This window comes from Cornus florida, unplaced genomic scaffold (genome assembly GCF_030987335.1).
Source record: "Cornus florida cultivar Cherokee Brave unplaced genomic scaffold, ASM3098733v1 CherokeeBrave_3.0.0_Hap2_Chr06, whole genome shotgun sequence".
In the NCBI taxonomy this organism is placed as follows: Eukaryota; Viridiplantae; Streptophyta; class Magnoliopsida; order Cornales; family Cornaceae; genus Cornus; species Cornus florida.
In genome coordinates, this window is record NW_026775576.1 from 23,858,205 (window position 1) to 23,878,283 (window position 20,079).

The 20,079-nt window shown below is 28.6% G+C and overlaps 1 protein-coding gene across 4 annotated transcripts; it reads right to left on the bottom strand.

Moving 5' to 3' along the window:
* Positions 1-3,730: 3,730 nt before the first annotated feature.
* Positions 3,731-12,863, bottom strand: LOC132311198 (uncharacterized). 4 transcript variants are annotated; one of them, XM_059808993.1, is made up of 7 exons: positions 12,676-12,863; positions 10,943-11,056; positions 9,641-9,754; positions 9,278-9,524; positions 8,734-8,848; positions 8,385-8,549; positions 3,731-4,503 (listed from the first exon to the last, which is right to left on the bottom strand). In XM_059808993.1, exons 1-7 carry the CDS (start codon positions 12,739-12,741, stop codon positions 4,467-4,469), a joined length of 858 nt encoding a protein of 285 aa, XP_059664976.1. In that variant the 5' UTR covers positions 12,742-12,863; the 3' UTR covers positions 3,731-4,466. The 4 variants fall into 4 exon arrangements, with proteins under 4 accessions (XP_059664976.1, XP_059664974.1, XP_059664977.1 ...); XM_059808991.1 differs by having other exon boundaries at positions 12,637-12,862; XM_059808992.1 differs by lacking the exon at positions 3,731-4,503 and adding an exon at positions 5,323-6,062 and having other exon boundaries at positions 12,637-12,863.
* Positions 12,864-20,079: the final 7,216 nt, after the last annotated feature.

Sequence of the window (20,079 nt, forward strand, 5' to 3'; positions counted from 1 at the left end):
TATCGTTCTTCATTAAATTCCACGGTGATCAACAATAAGCACAGCCAAAGACGTGTCGTTCTTCATCCAAATTCCACTGTGATTCAAGATCAAGCTCGTGCAGCCCTTGGATCTAACCAACCAAAAAAAAAGGAAATCGAATCAGAGGACCGTATTCTTTGTAAAGAATAATATTACAGAGGATTGTACTCCAATTGTTTATAAATTAATAAAAATATTATATTTGCTCCCAATTTTGTTTCGTATTTGCAGGACTACAAAATTTGTGTGTACATAGTGTCTTGGTTAAGAAAAAGCAGGATACAATGTCATTTTCAACGTCAGAGGCTGAGTATATTGTTACTTCACATGCTGGTTCATAACTTCTCTAGATGCAGACAACACTTACAGACCTTGGACTTCAATTCTCAGGTCCTCCAAGTTATTCTGTGACAATCAAAGTGCCATTGCTATCAGTAAAAATCCAACCCTTCATTGAAAGAGCAAACACATTGACATCAGGTATCACTTTCTCAGAGATAAAGTTCAAAAAGGCTTTATTAATATCACATATTTGCCCACTGAAGATCAACTTGCAGATATTATGACCAAACCTCTAATTCCTCGGAGATTTATAGCCCTTAGAGATCATCTCAGGGTTATTCCACCACCTTATTGAACTTATCATTGTTGCTCCCTTATCACCTTTTGACTTTCAATGCCAAAAAAGGGGAGAAAATGACAGAAATAAGGATAGTTTTCATCCTTTTGTAAGGTTTTGGTATCTATATTTAATTATCTGTACTTAAGGTTTTCATGTACTTATGTGGCTGAGTCTTCTATACTTAGTCCTTATTTCGTTTTGGGGTTTTTGTTGTTAAAGGAAAAAGGGGGAGATTGTTGGTCCTAAGGTGTGTTTGCCTATTTAATGTCAAAAACAGTTATTACAGAGCTTTCATGGGGTTATACCACCTGCATTGTGGTGCACATAGGTTTGAATCATCACAAAAGGGTAGTATTATCTTTTACCATCTCGTGACACAGTTTCACAGTGGTTCGAGATAGTACATTGCAGTCACTTTACCTGCTTAGGCTATTTTGCTGTGTAAATTGAGGTTCATCACATGAAAATTGGCTACAGGGATTTTCAGGGGCATTATGGTCTTTTTACTATTGTATTATATGTTTATACATGTGTCCAGATAGCTTCATTGTATTGAACAACTGTGGTTTAGCCTACATTGTGATTTATACAGTCTCAAGACTAGTATTGTGCAGAGAGCGACAAATGACTGTTACAAGGGCATTTTGGTCTTTCTTAATGGAGCTCAGGTGTGTGACACGTTGCTATGGTCCTAGAGTGATAGTGTATGCACTACAATTGCATTGCTTAAGGGCGAAGTTTGAATAAGAATGCTATTACAACCTTACCACTATGAGGTGTAATTTCTGGTACACTAGAGGACAAAACAGTTGAGGTGGCAAGGGTATATTGGTCCATTCACATGAAGAATGTCAGAACATTCTCTACGCAATAATTGGCTAAAGGTGACAGGTGTAAATCCTTATTGAAGAAGAACTAGTGTAGTGAGATTCACTATATATATGTTGTAATAGAGATTTTAGGGTGACAAGCCTCATTGGAAACCCTAATAGCAACTTGCATTTCAATATACTCGAGAGCTTTAAATGAGCAAAGATTTCTGAGGTTTTTGATGATAATCTAAACCAAAAATCTTCACTGAATTAATCTAAACCATGGAGGATGAGTTGTTATCAAGGTTGTTGGTGCAAGGGCTGGTTTGAAGGTTGAGATTGAGCCTGAGGTTACTGTGGTGCCAAGTGAAGGTTGGGACAGGTATATTTGAGTTATTTGCATTTGCTGAGCACTTGTTTTTGAACTACATATTGCTGTAAATGAATTCTTACTCTTAGACCTGTGATTAGGCTTGTTTTTAGGTTTAACCTTGTGATTCATATAGAGATTGATTATATCTTGCTGTACAATGTTTGATTTACCTGCTATCAAGTTTATATTGATAAATTAAGGCTGTTGAAGCTGGTATTTGGACAGAACTTTGGTTATTTCAAGTTCTGTCCCTCCAAAACCCTAAGTTCTTAAGTGTACAGTTGATGTCAAGCCTTATCCATGATTGTAGTGATATATACATGTTGTACTCTTCATGTTTATCATCTGAGCATGTTTGTAATGATGATATAAGGCTGTGGAAGTGATCTCAGAATTTTTAAGACACGATTTTTCAAATTTACCCCTCAAACCCTAGTTTCTGCAGAGAATGCTTTAAAGGCTATAGATTGGAGTTTTGAGCTGCACAACTATTCTTATCTTTTGTGAGTAATGATATTTAGATGGAATTTTTAAACCTACTTTTTTATGTCCATGGGTTTCTATTAATTTAATATAGTGGATAAGCTCCAAGATAAGTCCCATTCGCTATATCAAGTAGATAAAAATTCTTAGACTTAATAAATAAGTTTGACAATTCGCCTAAAGTTTCGATAGTTGACTCATCAAGGCTTTCTCCTAAGTATAGAGAATAGCCAAAGTATATATTGCTAGGTTTAACGTAAATGTCATGTAGTTCTTCCTACGACTGAATGTGTCAACTTAACATTAAATAGACTTGATTTTGAGCTTCATAATATGTTTGTAGAAATGAAATTTAGAGACCCATTCAAACTAGCATCAAAGTCTTGCTATGCATGAACATGTCATAAAAAAAATAAGAAAGGAAGAATTCTTCTACGGTACTTACCATAAATAATTACTGAAAATTTTAAGATATAAATTTTAATTACTGAATTTTTAAATGATAATTAAAAAATATTTAAGATATAAATTTTACTGAATTTTTAAATGATAATTAAAATGATAATTAAAAAATATTTAAGATATAAATTTTAATTACTGAATTTTTAAATGATAATTAAAAAATGAATATTTTTTAATATCTTTATAAATTTTCAACCTTTAGCATTAGTGATGAGTGATGTTTTCTCACTTTAAATTTTATCCCATTTCAATTAGTCATTTACTGTTTAAAATTAAGTGCTTAACTTAGCCTGTTTAAAATTAAGTGCTTAATTGAGTTATTAAAAAAATCATATATTGAGTTTTTCTTATGTTAAAATATTCCTTTGTGTAAAATATACATGGCCATGTATGAAGTGTAAATTTTTTTTATCTCCAGCAATATGTTAAGATACATCGCCATGTCACCAATGTGAAAAATTGTGACTACCACATCATCAATGTGTAAAATTATTGTATATTTTACCACATCAGCATATTTCCTTTCTCCTCCCTCTTTCTTATCCCATTAACAAATCAAACCTGTATTAAATAGGTTTATAAAAATTATGTGAGTCCACACATGACACTTTGTTATTGGGGATATATTTTTACACAAAAGGTATAAAATAATAACTGAAACTAAAAATAAATAATCCAATTTTTTTGTTTAAATCTATTATGACACATTAAATTTACACACACATATATATACACAGAACAGTTGAATATGCTCTTCTTAAGTAAATAGCTTCCATTGTTGAGTTTCCTAATATAAATTTAGATTGGTTTAAATTGGTTATCGGATGGCTATAGATTCCTTCCAGTCTATCATCCTTTTCATAATTTCATTATATGACTGGTTAGCTCAACTTATCCGTACTCTTTGCCAATTTACAAATAGTTTTTGTACAATAGTGGGTTTTTTTTTTTTATATATATATAAAGCATTTATGCATTTTGTTTAGCTTTGCTTATTATCTTCTTGACTAAGGTTTTGAATTTCTGATGTTTCTAGATTCTCTTTAGTCACCTTATAAAGCATTTTTTGTACCCTTTATCGCCCCACACTCGAATCCATCGTCTTTCAGTATAGAAAAGTTATACCGCTAGGCTTCCATGCTTTAAAACTCTCTTTTGTTGCATTACTTCTTGTACTTCTCCCAGCTGCCAATATGTCTCTCAATAAGTTTATTTTCATTAGTTTCTCCCAAAAATTCTAACAAAATATGTTCTAAAATATATTTAATTCCTATAAATCATGCATTCACAAGTAAGAGAGGGTGGATTGATACCCAGTGGAATCACATATCATTCTAATCAATCTTTAGTCAACCACCACCCCAACATTTTCCTCAGTACCAATCCATCACTTGGTTATCATCCCAAATGTAGAGCAGAGTGCTAAATCAAATAACATTCTTACAAGGCCATAATTGAATATTACTTAAAGCAGCTCCCAACTGACAATAGCAAGCATGTTCAGATAATAACACACACACACACACACATATATATATGAAGAATCCAATACAATCTCTCTCTCTCTCAATCTCTCTCTCTATATATATATATGTATATATATGACACTGTAGAGTGTCCTCACCCCCCCTCCATCTAGTACATCATATAAACATTAGTTACAATTAAAAAGACATTTATACCGTCTGGCTTCTCAAAGTTTGGGAATGGTGATGCATAGAAATCCATCCCTGCACCAACAATACTCATCAACTGTCAGATGCAAGTAGTATAAGTGTACATAATGCTCTACTACACACTCAAATTTTCAAGCATTAGGACACAATGAATGTATCTGCAATAAAGAAAAATGATACCAACTCCTACGTACATAGATTTACTGGAATTTTTATGGCATTGTTGGTGTTAAGTTTTTGGAACTACATATACACAAAATACATGGACAGGACAAAATTATTGATGTGGCAAAATTAAAATTAATTTAAAGTGAATCATTTTTTGCCTTAGTAACCATAGGCTAGGCAATAACCATTAGTACTTGGGGGATTGGTTGGAATCTAGAAGGTCGGACATTTTTAGGGTCACTGTTTGGTATAATGGTAAATTCCAAACTATCAGAACTTACAACAAGGGTTTGTGAAAAGAGGGGTGCAAGCGAACTGTTTTTATAAAGAATTCTGGAAATTACTTTGTTTACTAAAAAATAATCAAACTTATTTATATAAATAGTTAATTTAGTTTTTACTTGAACTTTTTCCTATAAAAATAGTAAAACTAATTTCCAATGTCCATATCTCATCAGAACCATTAGCAAGTGCCTTAGAACAGACAGCAACATACCCAAACTTATTAATCATGTTTGGGAGTATCTGCAAAATGTAGTGCCCTGACATATACATAACTCCTCCTTAGATTTATCAGTACCTTTAAGCATTTGTCGAAGTATATAGGGCCTACAGGGGCAGTTTGCGACTCGTCTCAATCACTTGCATCAAAACCTATATCTATACGCCAAACAAGACTTCCCAGTTTTGGCCCTTCAAAATATGTTCAGACCTCCACAATGACCAAGACTCGTCAACACAATCAGGGAGCATTAGCATAAACAAATGTCCTATTATAATGCCAAAATGAGACAGATTCCACCCAATTAACATCCTATGTCTTTCATGCCGTAACTCACCAAATCACTCTCATCGTCCACCTCATAAACAAAATTATTTTGATTGGATACACCATAAATAGGCAAATGACAGCTTTTTCAACGTCGGTGACCACTAGCTCACAACAAGGGTATTACTGTTTTAAGTTATTAGTTACATTATTACATATTATCACTAGAAGACTATGTGGTATCATCATAGTTACTTGTAGGAGTCTATTTGCATAATTACAACATACAAGTACAGCAACAAGACCAGCTGGCATCATCATAGTTGCTTCTGGAATTGATTTCGCCTTTAGGATTCCCATACAAGGGATTGCATATACTACTTTTACTACTACAGCTACAAGATGTGTCATTTTCAACACGAAAGCAATGTTTTACATCCCCTTTACAACTGTCAGAACCAGGGCAGTCACTGGAAGAACACATATACAGCACAAACACCACCATAACACCCACCATTTTTTCTACCGAACCATAAGAACTAAATTATTGGTCCAAACAGAAGAAATATAAATTCCAAATAATGAAATCCAGGTGCATTCAAATCCTATTTATCAGTTCCAGTTACTTTCATCCAAACAATGAGCTCAGATTGAAGTAGTTGCTGCAATAATGGATCTGCAGAAGAATGGGAAGAGAGAGTTTTAAGGATGATGAATAGGCATTTAACTGAATGACTGAAGGGAGGGAAAAGGTCAAATTGGAAGTTATTTGGGAAGAAACATCAATAACAATGGAAAATGATATGATAATTTTTCGTTCTTTCCTTTTTGGCTAGATGTTAAGATATTTTAATATGATTTCATTTGACCCACTCATCCTCCATGCTTCCAATTCAAGCTTTCACTATTATTAACATAAAATCAACTTTTCAACGCGTTAATTCGATCTGATCGGTTTAGGTTCTCAAGCAATTGGTTCAGTTACAGTTTCAGAATTAAGAGAACCACGGTGATAGGTTCGGTTCACAGATATAGTCCAAAAAACAAACCCGATTCACTACTATTGTATATATTTAGTTCTCATAACAATGGTCATCTATGTAAGTTTACCATAGACCTTACCACACCTTATATGAAAACCCATGACCCAACCCTAAAGCCCCAATTCCATATCAATCTGCACATCATCCAATTCCATGGTTGGATTGTGTTTGGACTTTGCTAGGTTTAGACTGTGTGATCGGATCAGTTTGGTTACAATTTTTTTGTTGAGATTGGATTGGTTCGAAAATACTATTATATCAATGTCATCCGAACCGTGTGCACCCCTACATGTTATCACAGTCCTTTTTTTTTTTTTTTTTTCCTTGTCTGTAAGATGCTATTTATCTTTCCCTAATAACGTAGTGTATGTTAAATTTGGCCCTCCATTTCCTCTAGCATCCCTCTCAATGAGATCACAATATTTTTATTTCACTAGAGATTGTTGCACATAACCAAACCATCTTTAATTGATTCTCTCCTCTCTTTTTATTTTTTATTTTTTATTTTATATATATATATATGCAGTGGATGCACACATTCATCTCAACATTCATAATTCAGTCATGCTTGCTTTATAAATATATTATTTCATAGCTCAACATTGATAAATTGTATAGTTTCATATCAATCACACATTATGCCATTAGCAATTCTCCTCTTAAGACATCTTACTTTAATGATGAGTAACATCATCATCTCCAATATTTCTTCTTTATGAATCTAGGTAATAAAACTACCCCTTTTTTGGTATCAATTTACCTTCGATCTTCATCATATGCCCACTTGTCATCCTAATTTTTCTAAAATTACAGTTTTTCCATTCAGTTTTAATCTGAATTTAAGACCTCTTGATTCTAAAGCTTCTCTCAAGATCTTTAATTAAATTTTTGTCCCTACACTAATATTATCAATATCAAATATCATCAGCCAATAGAATATACAGCAAACATTATGAAACCTCATCATTAATGTATCTTATCAGCTCATCATAACTAAAGCAAAAACATAGTTATCCCGGTGTAATCCTACTGTAATTGTTTGTTCATTTGTTTCTCCTGCAATTGTTTTTATTATAGCCAGAACTACATCGTACAAGTCCTTTGTCATGTTAACATACACATTCTTTATCCATTGCTTATCTAAACCCACCACAGTATATTTTAAGAAGTCAAATCATTGGAATCATCTGGATAGGTCAAAAATAATTTTAAATCTAGATTATTTTCTCAACAACTTTTCATTAGTTTCTTCAATAACCTAAAATCTTTCATTTGTTGACCCTCCCTGACATAAATCAAAATCTCCAACATTGTTGTTTTAGCTCTTAGTACTACTCATTTAATCTTTGCTAAAGTTTTATTGTATGACCCTTTAAATCTAAATAACACTGCAACAATTTATATATTTGAATATCAACTTGTTAATGAGTAATGATATATACACCGAATTTATATAAAATCTTCACATAAAATTAATGCCGCAGACTATTTCCATATCATTATAAACAAAATGACTGCTAGTGTCCAGCTGAAAAATGCATCCACCACATCATACTGATGGAAATTTATATTAAAATTCTGTTTGTAGATCAATTTTAATATATATTCACACGTAAAATTACATATTGATGTTAATGAGGATGATAACCAGGTATTATGCAATTTCCAAACTTAAAAACAGAATTTTAAGTCAAAGTTTTGAATAGATGCTGATAGAGGTACTTTTTCCTTTCTCTTACATATGAACTAATCATATAAAAATGAAATGTTTAAACAGGTCTACTAAATATATTAAAGATAAAATGTTTAAACAGGAAAATTGTATGTAATCAGGACTGGTAATCAACTATATATAAATATATACACACACTTTAAAAGAATCGTCACTGTGAGCCATTTCCAATTAAGAAGCATAAAACCAATAAGGGAAACAATGATATGAAGCTGTGACTTACACAAACTCAGCCGATACACTGTCCTTGTTCACATTAGGGGGAAGTGCCCACACAACCTGGTAAGGCCCTTGTAAAATCTCCCTCTTGTGATATGCAGAGATTACATCATTTGAACAACTTTCCACTTTCCACCACTGGGTTGAGCGTTTACCCGCCACAGTCAAACTGCCAGAAAATGAAATGTCTCGTTAGACCAATGTCAAGCTCCAATTAAAAGATCCTAATAAAAAAGAATCACTTCAGTCATAGACATCTTATACGTGCCGATTAAAAGATATCACCCCTAAAGAGTGGAAGAGAAATAACACGAAATGGAAGTATAGACATGAATCTCCAGAAAGTATCTTACTTTTGTTCATTGACCTCCACTCTAATGTCATTAATGCCAACACCTGGAAGCTCTACTGTAATTACATAATTGCATCCAGATTCTGCAGCATCTATTCTTGGGGACCATTCAAATCCTGTGTCATAAATGAGAAAGAGAACAGTCTATTTATATATCTCAACCTTGAAATCCAAGACAAAAGCAACCAGAGTCTCATAGACAGATAGCAAGAAAGACAATTATTTGAACATTAATTCCAACCTTCTCAGCTAGGCATTTCAACATGTTCAAGCCCAGTTAAAATACCTTCTTTCTATCTGGTGCGAATACAAGATACTTGAATTAAAAATCAGTTTTCATTACTAATTGCTTAATAGTAGAAGGGAACGAGAGAGAGAGAGGTTAATAAACTTTTAAATGCCATGTTAACTAAATTTTAATCTGAATACACAAATCTTTAATATATGGTCATGAAGGAAAATGAGAAACGACCACCCAAACAACAAAAAAATTTGAAGTAAGAATGCATCAAAAGCTCACATATTCAGATATCAAAATTCTTTACCATTCAATTCAAAAGCGTGAATTTTCTTCTTGGAGTGGAACTGCTTCCTTCTGCTAATTCTTTTATTTGGTCTGGCAAGCATTGGTGGCTCAGGTGCAGGTAAATTGCTGTCTTGCACCATAGGTTGGATTACTTCGATATTAGGGAAGTTCGGTTCCATCCTAGCAGGTCTAGAAAACAAGGGTGTCTCAAAAGAATTAGAAGAGCTTTCATTTGCAGAACCGGTGCACTTGAGTGGGATGCCAGACTGAGCAAAGGTACCCCCGAAAACACAAACATACACATGCAACAGAGATAACACAGAATCAGTTCCTGGAAGAATTGGAAAAACAACATTAAGGAAGGTATACCAAATCTAAGCACCTGTTCATTTGAAACCTGCCTCATGAAACGACCTTGAGAATTAGACCCTTGCCTTCCAAAATACGTTCTATTATCACACCTCTGGATGACAGATTTTAAACTGCTACTGCAATTCTGAGGCAAGAAAGATAATTGGACCACTGGAATAAGTGCACAAAGAAGTTGGGACAAAAAAACCATATGAAATATCCCCCAGACACATGTTTCAAGAAACAAGAACACAATAAATATCATCATTTGATGACTATATTACTTGTTCAACCAGTTCTATGTATGATGATGTTTCTAATTTTAGGAGAATATTCATTAGTTTTTATTTACACAAACAGATGGTATTTATATTGGTGTCTTTTTTTCCAAACATTGGACACTGGAATAAGTTTTAAATATTGTAAATGAATTAGTTATACTTATGGCAGTGAATCACACACGAAGCAGCACCAAGGGTTTAGCCCATGTGCTGTCTCCTCCTCCTTCCAAGTGGAATGTTGAGGGTAAGAGTCCTAATGAGACAATAATGGGTACATGTATGTGTATTACCTACCCCGTGTATATACACACACACACACATGAAGTATATATTGACAATCAGATGCTTGCCTAGCAAATGAGAGCTGCGTACAGATTAGCTCATTGTTAGGAGGACTTGATGACTAGATTCCTAACACTGAGGTAACTCTAGTTCACAGCCATAATCTTATTCTAGCACCATAAAGCCAACAGTCGATAAATCTCATAACCAAATAACAATTATAAATCCCCACGTGAATGTTATAAATCTTAATCGGTTTTATTTGCTAGGATACCACAAATGTGGGCAACTTTCTATATTACACAGAGAACAAATAAATCCCAATCATGCCCAAATGTTGTACATGAACTGTAAACAACCATTTCAAAGTTCAAGGCCCTTAACACTCATATAAAAAGAAAACTGTCCTCATGCATCTAACCACCAAGTCCAAGTAACTTCCGAACTTGAAAGCTAGAACCCACCCCAGAACAGGTGCAGGAAAACGTCGGAGGCTCAGGTGCAGGTAATGTGCAGTCTTGCACCAATGGTGGATTACTCCCACATTTGGGAAGTCAGGTTCCGTCCTAGCAGGTCTAGAAAACAAGGGTGTCTCAAAAGAATGAGAAGAGCTCTCATTTGCAGAACCAGTGCACCTGAGTGGCACACCAGACTGAGTGAAGGTACAACGGATAACACAAACATACAGATGCAACAGAGAGAATACAGAATAAGTTCCAGGAAGAATTGGAAAACAACATTAAGGCGTGTATACCAAATATAATAAGCACCTGTTCATTTGAAACCTGCCTCATGAAGCAACCTTGAGAATTAGACCCTTGCCTCGCAAAATAAATTCTGTTATCACACCTCCGGATGACAGCATTTAAACTGCTACTGCAATTCTGAGAAAAGAAAGATGATTGAACCGCTGGAATAAGTGTACCAAGAAGATGAGACAAATAAGTGCACCAAAAAATAAAAATTTACAGGTGAAGAATATATTGGAAATTAGATGGTAGCCTAGCAAATGAGAGCTTTGTACAGATTAGCTCATTGTTAAGAGTACTAGATGAGTAGACTCCTAACATCTAGGTAGCAATAGTTCACAGCAACAATCATACTCTAGCGCCATAAAAGCAAACACTCGAGAGAAAATATCATAACCAGAAATGTTCATGGATCCCTAAATGGTGCACAAATCCAGTTATAAATGTTAATCAATTTTCTTTGCTAGGATACTATTACTACAAATGTAGGTAACTTTCTACATTACTGAGAGAACAAATCAAATCTCAATCGTGCCCAATTGTTGTACTTTATGGTCAATCATTTCAAAGTTCAAAGTGCATATATAAACCTAAATGGCTCAGTTTTGATAACCCCAAAGTAATTAGTAACTTTTTGCATTATCATAATGGTGATAATTTTATAAGAAGATACCACTTTCAATGGCCGAGACACAGACTCTCCTGATTTTTAAAAACTATTCAAGATGCAATCAGTTCAAGTCAGCAAGAAATTTTGGTTTTTAAGCATTTGGGTGGTCATTGTCTTTTTCAAGAAACCTCTTTGATACCTACAATTTCATTTTCTACTTTTGCAATATTTCTTTGTCTAGGCCTCAGAAACTTATTGTTTACATATCCTAAATCATACTCTATCTATTATTATTTTCGATTAAAAGTTGGGATTAACCTTTCCGGTTTCTAAGAAATCAATATGAGTGTTACAAGTTTATACAAAATAAATTTACAACTTTAGTTCACAAGCATACAATCATACAAGCTACCACATCAATTGCCACTTTTAAGCCCACAAAGGAAGTCATCCTAAATTGTAATTGGATTACCACCTTTCAAGAAATATTTTACTAATTGAGATTGAGATCTTGAGATTGAGATCAGCTTTATAAAAGAATGAGAGAACTTTTAAGGCACAAGATATATAAATCATGTCCATATGCCACTAATACCTTAAAAAAGTTGGGTACCAAAACCACAACACATTTCAGAATGTAGAATACAACAAAACAAATAACATGGCATTAATGATTAACCTATATGTATCTCCTAGAAAAAATCCATTAAATCCCCAACACAGAGAGAAGAACCAGTAAACTAATTACTCGATCAGTATATTCAATTAAACCAAATGGTGTGTATAGATACAAGGAATTATGCTTGAACAACAGCGAAGTTACAAATGCAAATGGTTGAAAAAACAACAGCTGATTGGGAGAATAAAGGGGCAAAACAATCAAATTTTCCTGATTGATTGCTAAGAGAGGGAGAGAAAAAAAAAAAAAAAAAAGGTGTTACAAGGAAGAAATTAAAATTTCGAAAAATGAAAAGTTTTCATCTGAAACCCAAGAAGGACAAAGAAAAATAGAATTCAAGACTTTCTTTTTGCTTTCCATAATTTTTCTTAAGTTTTTCTGAGAAACCAAACAGAGGGTTACATAAATCAAATACGGAGAGAATACCAAAGGGAAGACGTGGGTGGCAGTGGCAGTGGCACATACATCATCGTTGGTGGCAAAGTGACCGGCAATCATGTTCATTCTCCTTCTCACCTGCTCAGTGTCCATCTCTACTTTCACTCTTTCTTTTCCGCAAAGACACACCAAACTCTGCACAATTTAGCGAGACCTCTTGTAGCTCGAGGTGATGTGAAAAAATCTCTCCCTCTAAAAATATCATACCATCATAAAACTTTTAGATAAAAATATATTTTTGGCTGTTATTTATTAGCGGCCTTATTTATTTATACTATGAAAAGGCAAGTACGAATGATTTGTAGATAATGGGATAGAGTTTTATTAAAAATAAAATTTCTACAAATGGGATAGAGTTTTATTAAAAATAAAATAGTTAATTTGCGGTAGATTTTATAAAAATTATTTTATTTTTTAAAATATATTATTATTTAATTATATTTTCTTTTATTAGAAAAATTCATAATAAATAGATGAATAAGTAATATGTGTTAGAATTTTATAGAAATTTTTTTAAAAACTCTTTTTATATTAATTAATAAATATTTTTTATTTTAATAATTCTTGTCTAATTAGATTTCAATAAATAAATAAATAAGTAATTTATGTTATAGTTTTATAGAAACTCTTTACAACCTCTTTTTATATCAATTAATAAATAATTTTTTATATTAACTATATTTTATTTTATTAAAAAAAATCAAAATAAAAAGATAAATTGGTAATTTGTATTAGAGTTTTTATAGAAAATCTTAAAATATATTTTTGTCTAATATATTATAATTTTATTGAAAATAAAATAGGTAATTTTTGTTAGAGTTTTTCTAGTCTAATTAGATTTTTTTTTTAAAAAAAAACTTATAATAAATAAATAAATAAGTAATTTGTGTTAAAGTTTAATAGAAACTCTTTTAAAAACTTTTTTTATATCAATTAATAAATATTTTTAAATTTTAACAATTCTTGTCAAATTAAATTAGCTTTTATTAATATAAAAAAAAAAAAAAAAAAAAAAAAAAAAAAAAAAACTCATAATAAAAGGTAGTTTGTGATAGAGTTTTTGAAAAATTACTTAATTTTTTAGATCAATTAAAAAATATTTTTTATATTAATAATTCTTGTCTAATTATAATTTCTTTTATTAAAAAACTTATAATAAATAAATAAATAAATAGATAATTTGTGTTAGAGTTTAATATAAACTCTTTTAAAAATTCCTTTTATATCAATTAATAAATATTTTTATTTTAATAATTCTTGTCCAGTTAGATTTACTTTTATTAAAAAATTCATAACAAATAGATAAATTGGTAATTTGTTTTAGAGTTTTTTTATAGAAACTCTTTTGAACCTCTTTTTATATCAATTAATAAATAATTTTTTACATTAGTAATACTTGTCTAATTAGATTTTCTTTTATTAAAAAACTCACAATAAATAGATAAATAGATAATTTGTGTTAGAGTTTTATAGAAACTTTTTATTAAGTAAATTTTAGTGTTTATATTTTTTTTATATAAATAAATAAATACTGAAACTCTTTGTACATCTAATAATAGTATAGATAAAAAAAAAAATTAATAAATACTGAAACTCTTTGGCAGAGCTTTTGTATTTTACTATGTAATTTTAGATTTTTATAATTCTCAATTTCTGTACCCTTTACTCCATGCCTCTATTTATAGATTTTTTTGATTAATAGGATTATGACCTGTGTCATTTTCGGATAATGACATAATCATAACAGGGTGTGCTGGTTATATTGTGATAATTATTCATAAAAAATAACTATTCTTTTTATATTGAACTAAAAATAAGAGTTTTATATAGAATATGATTGATATTATTAATTAATTTTGCAATTAATAAATTTTTTTTTTTTCATAATTCTTGTCTAATTAGATTTACTTTTATTAAAAAAAACTCATAATAAATAGATAAATAGGTAATTTGTGTTAGAGTTTTATAGAAACTCTTTTAAAACCTCTTTTTATATCAATTAATAAATAAATTTTAATATTAATAATACTTATCTAATTAAATTTCCTCTTATTAAAAAACTCATAATAAATAGATAAATAGGTAATTTGTGTTAAAGTTTTATAGAAACTATTTAAATATATCTTTGTCTAGTGTGATAGAGTTTTATTAAAAATAAAATAGGTAATCTGTGATACAATTTATGGAAATTATTTTATTTTTTTAAAATATATCCTTGTCTAATTAGATTTAATTTTATTAAAAAACTCATAATAAAAGCTAATTTGTGGTAGAGTTTTAGAAAAATTATTTTGTTTTATATATCAATTAATAAATATTTTTTTATATTAATAATAATTGTCTAATTAGATTTTCTTTTATTAAAAAATTCATAATAATAAATAGATAAATAGGTTAGTTTAAATTTTATTATTTAGATTTTAGTTTTTTAAATATATTTTTTATATAAATAAATAATTACTTAAATACTGAAACTCTTTGCACATCTAATAATAGTATAGATAAAAACTTTTTTTATAAATATTTTTTCATCTAGATAAATAAATACTGAAATACTTTGGCAGAGTTTTTGTATTTTACTCTAGAATTCTAGATTTCTATAATTTTTAATTTCCATACCCTTTCCTCCTTCCTCCATGCTTCTATTTATATACTTCTTGAATTAGTAGGATAATGACATGTGTCATTTTTCGATAATTACATAATCATAACTGGGCCGGGCCGGTTATATTGTGATAATTATCCATAAAAAATAACTATTCTTTTTATATTGAACTAAAAATAAAAGTTTTGTATAAAATATGATAGATTTTATTAGGTAATTTTTAGAGTTTTATATAAACTATTTTTATATCAATTAATAAATATTTTTTATATAAATAAATAAATACTGAAACACGTTGCATCATTTTATTAGGTAATTTTTAATTAATAAATATTTTTTATTTTAATAATTCTTGTCTAATTAGATTTACTTTTATTAAAAAAACTCATAATAAATTGATAAATAAGTAATTTGTGTTAGAGTTTTATAGAAACTCTTTAAAAACATCTTTTTATATCAATTAATAAATAATTTTTTATATTAATAATACTTATCTAATTAGATTTTCTTTTATTAAAAAACTCATAATAAATAGATAAATAAGTAATTTATGTTAGAGTTTTATAGAAACTCTTTAAATATATATTTGTCTAGTGTGATGGAGTTTTATTGAAAATAAAATATGTAATTTGTGATAGAGTTTTATAGAAATTATTTTATTTTCTTTAAATATATCCTTGTCTAAGTAGATTTAATTTTATTAAGAAACTCATAATAAAAGCTAATTTGTGGTTGAGTTTTAGAAAAATTATTTTGTTTTATATATCCATTAATAAATTTTTTTTATATTAGTAGTTATTGTCTAATTAGATTTTCTTTTATTAAAAAATTCATAATAATAAATAGATAAATAGGTTAATTTAAATTTTATTACGTAGATTTTAGTGTTTTAAATATTTTTTATATATAAATAAATAAATACTTAAATACTGAATTGGTAATTTGTGATAGAGTTTTATAGAAATTATTTTATTTTCTTTAAATATATCATTGTCTAATTAGATTTAATTTTATTAAGAAACTCATAATAAAAGCTAATTTGTGGTTGAGTTTTAGAAAAATTATTTTATTTTATATATCAATTAATAAATATTTTTTATATTAGTAACTCTTGTCTAATTATATTTTCTTTTATTAAAAAATTCATAATAATAAATAGATAAATAGGTTAATTTAAATTTTATTATGTAAATTTTAGTGTTTTAATATTTTTTTTATATAAATAAATAAATACTTAAATACTGAAACTCTTTGTACATCTAATAATAGTATAGATAAAAACCTATTTTTATATCAATTAATAAATATTTTTTTATATAAATAAATAAATACTGAAACTCTTTGGCAGAGTTTTCGTATTTTATTCTGGAATTACGGATTTCTAAAATTCTCAATTTATGCATCCCTTCCTTCTTTCCTCTATTTATAGGCTTCTTGGATTAATAAGATGACGACATGTGTCTTTTTCTGATAATTACATAATCATAACTGGGCCGGGCCGGTTATATTGTGATAATTATCCATAAAAAATAACTATTATTTTTATATTGAACTAAAAATTAGAGTTTTATATAGAATGTGGTTGATTTTATTAGGTAATTTTTAGAGTATTATAGAAACTATTTTTACAAATGCTATTTTTATATCAATTAATAAATAGTTTTTTATATAAATATAAATACGAAATACAGAAACACTTTGCATGATTTTATTAGATAATTTTCAATTAATAAATATTTTTGATTTTAATAATTGTTGTCTAATTAGATTTACTTTTATTAAAAAAAACTCATAATAAATAGATAAATAGGTAATTTGTGTTAGAGTTTTATAGAAACTCTTTTAAAACCTTTTTTTATATCAAGTAATAAATAATTTTTTATATTAACAATACTTGTCTAATTAGATTTCCTTTTATTAAAAAACTCATAATAAATAAATAAATATGTAATTTGTGTTAAAGTTTTATAGAAATTCTTTAAATATATCTTCGTCTAGTGTGATATAGTTTTATCAAAAATAAAATAGGTAATTTGTGATAGAGTTTTATAGAAATTATTATTATTATTTTTTAAATATATCCTTGTTTAATTAGATTTAATTTTACTAAGAAACTCATAATAAAAGCTAATTTATGGTAGAGTTTTAGAAAAATTATTTTGTTTTATATATCAATTAATAAATATTTTTATATTAATAATTCTTGTCCAATTATATTTTTTTTATTAAAAAATTCATAATAATAAATAGATAAATAGGTTAATTTATGGATCATTCTATCAAGCATAATTGATTATAGATTGAATTTTAATTTTATTAGGTAATTTTGAGTTTTATAGAATTTATATTGTGGGATATAATATTTAATGAGAGCTCTTTATTGTGAATTAAACTCTTTTTATATTTTGTTAATTTTAATTTTATTAGGTAATTTTGAGTTTTATAGAATTTATATCAATTAATAAATAAATACTGAAACTCTTTGTACAAAGGCCGAGAAAGTAATACTACACTTGATCTTAACCAAAAAACCAAGAAAGGTTAGCCAAAAGGCTGACCCAAAAAAATATAGTACTACACTTAATCTTAGCCAAAAGGCCGAGAAGGTGTAATTATTATTTATTTAGCTCTATAGTTTTATAAGAGATATGTAATCCTTTTTACTTAAAACCAACGTGGGACTTTGTAATTTGAATTAAACTCTTTTTATATTTTGTTAATTTGAATTAATTTTAATTTTATTAGGTAATTTTGAGTGTTATAGAATTTATATCAATTAATAAATAATTACTGAAATACTGAATCACTGAAACACTTTGCACATCTAATAATAGTATAGATATTTATCACTCTACCGAGTATTTTTTTTTAGGATCCAAACTATGACGTGGCGCTCTCTAATGCACATAATCACAAAGGTACATTTTGCTCACAAGTTTGAAATTTCAGCATTTTCAAATAGTGAATTTCAACCAATTTAAAATTCATAACTTTAAATTGTAAATTTTACCATTTCTTTTTTGTTGGTGAGTAAAAATTCACTATATAACAGTTAATTTTGCTGCAAAAAAAAAAAAAAAAAAAAAAAAAAAAAAGGGTTAATTTTTACTATTATTATTATTATTATTTTCCTGACAAACTCGAGAGATTACATATTATTATTTATAATTAAAAGTACAAGTAGCCAGAGCAAAAAGTTGCAATGCAAATTACAAATTACCTAAACGTCATAAAGTTGCAATGCAAATTATACTTTACTTAAGAGATTTCGAGTCTTTTATATATATATATATATATAAATTCTAAAATTAATATATATATATATATATATATATATATATATATATAAATTCTAAAATTGACGTCGTGAATTGGAGCATAACTTATCTATATTTGCACTATTAAAAGTGTGTTTTTGCTTTTTATCATTTTTTTATATTATTTTATATCAATTAATTTATAGACTTTATACCTTATTAAACTAAATTAACGGTTATTTATAGTTTTCGTCCTAAATGTATTTTTGGTTGCAAACTGTTTGGCAATCAACTTTGCAATTGACAAACTTTAGTATAAATAATTACTGAAAATTTTAAGATATAAATTTTAATTACTGAATTTTTAAATGATAATTAAAAAATGAATATTTTGTAATATCTTTATAAATTTTCAACCTTTAGCATGAGTGATGTTTTCTCACTTTAAATTTTATCCCATTTCAATTGGCGTTTACTGTTTAAAATTAAGTGCTTAAATTAGCCTGTTTAAAATTAAGTGCTTAATTGCGTTATCAAAGAATCATGTAGAGTTTTTCTTGTGTTAAAATATTCCTTTGTGTAAAATATACAATGCATATCTCCAACAGTATGTTAAGATATATTGTCACGTCACCAATGTATAAAATTGTGACTGCCACATCATCAATGTGTAAAATTATTGTGTATTTTACCAGATCAGCATATTTCCTCTCTCCTCCCCTTTCTTATCCCATTAACAAATCAACCCTATATTAAGTATGTTTATAAAAATTATGTGAGTCCACGCATGACACTTTGTTATTAGGAATATATTTTTACACAAAAGGTATAAAATAACAACTGGAGCTAAAAATAAATAATTCAATTTTTTTGTTTAAATCTATTATGACACATTAAATTTACACACACACACATATATATTGTCACGTTACCAATGTATAAAATTGTGACTGCCACATCATCAATGTGTAAAATTATTGTGTATTTTACCAGATCAGTATATTTCCTCTCTCCTCCCCTTTCTTATCCCATTAACAAATCAACCCTATATTAAGTATGCTTATAAAAATTATGTGAGTCCACGCATGACACTTTGTTATTGGGAATATATTTTTACACAAAAGGTATAAAATAACAATAGGAGCTAGAAATAAATAATTCAATTTTTTTGTTTAAATCTATTATGACACATTAAATTTACACACACACACATATATTGTCACGTCTCCAATGTATAAAATTGTGACTGCCACATCATCAATGTGTAAAATTATTGTGTATTTTACCAGATCAGCATATTTCCTCTCTCCTCCCCTTTCTTATCCCATTAACAAATCAACCCTATATTAAGTATGTTTATAAAAATTATGTGAGTCCACGCATGACACTTTGTTATTGGGAATATATTTTTACACAAAAGGTATAAAATAACAACTGGAGCTAAAAATAAATAATTCAATTTTTTTGTTTAAATCTATTATGACACATTAAATTTACACACACACATATATATTGTCACGTCACCAATGTATAAAATTGTGACTGCCACATCATCAATGTGTAAAATTA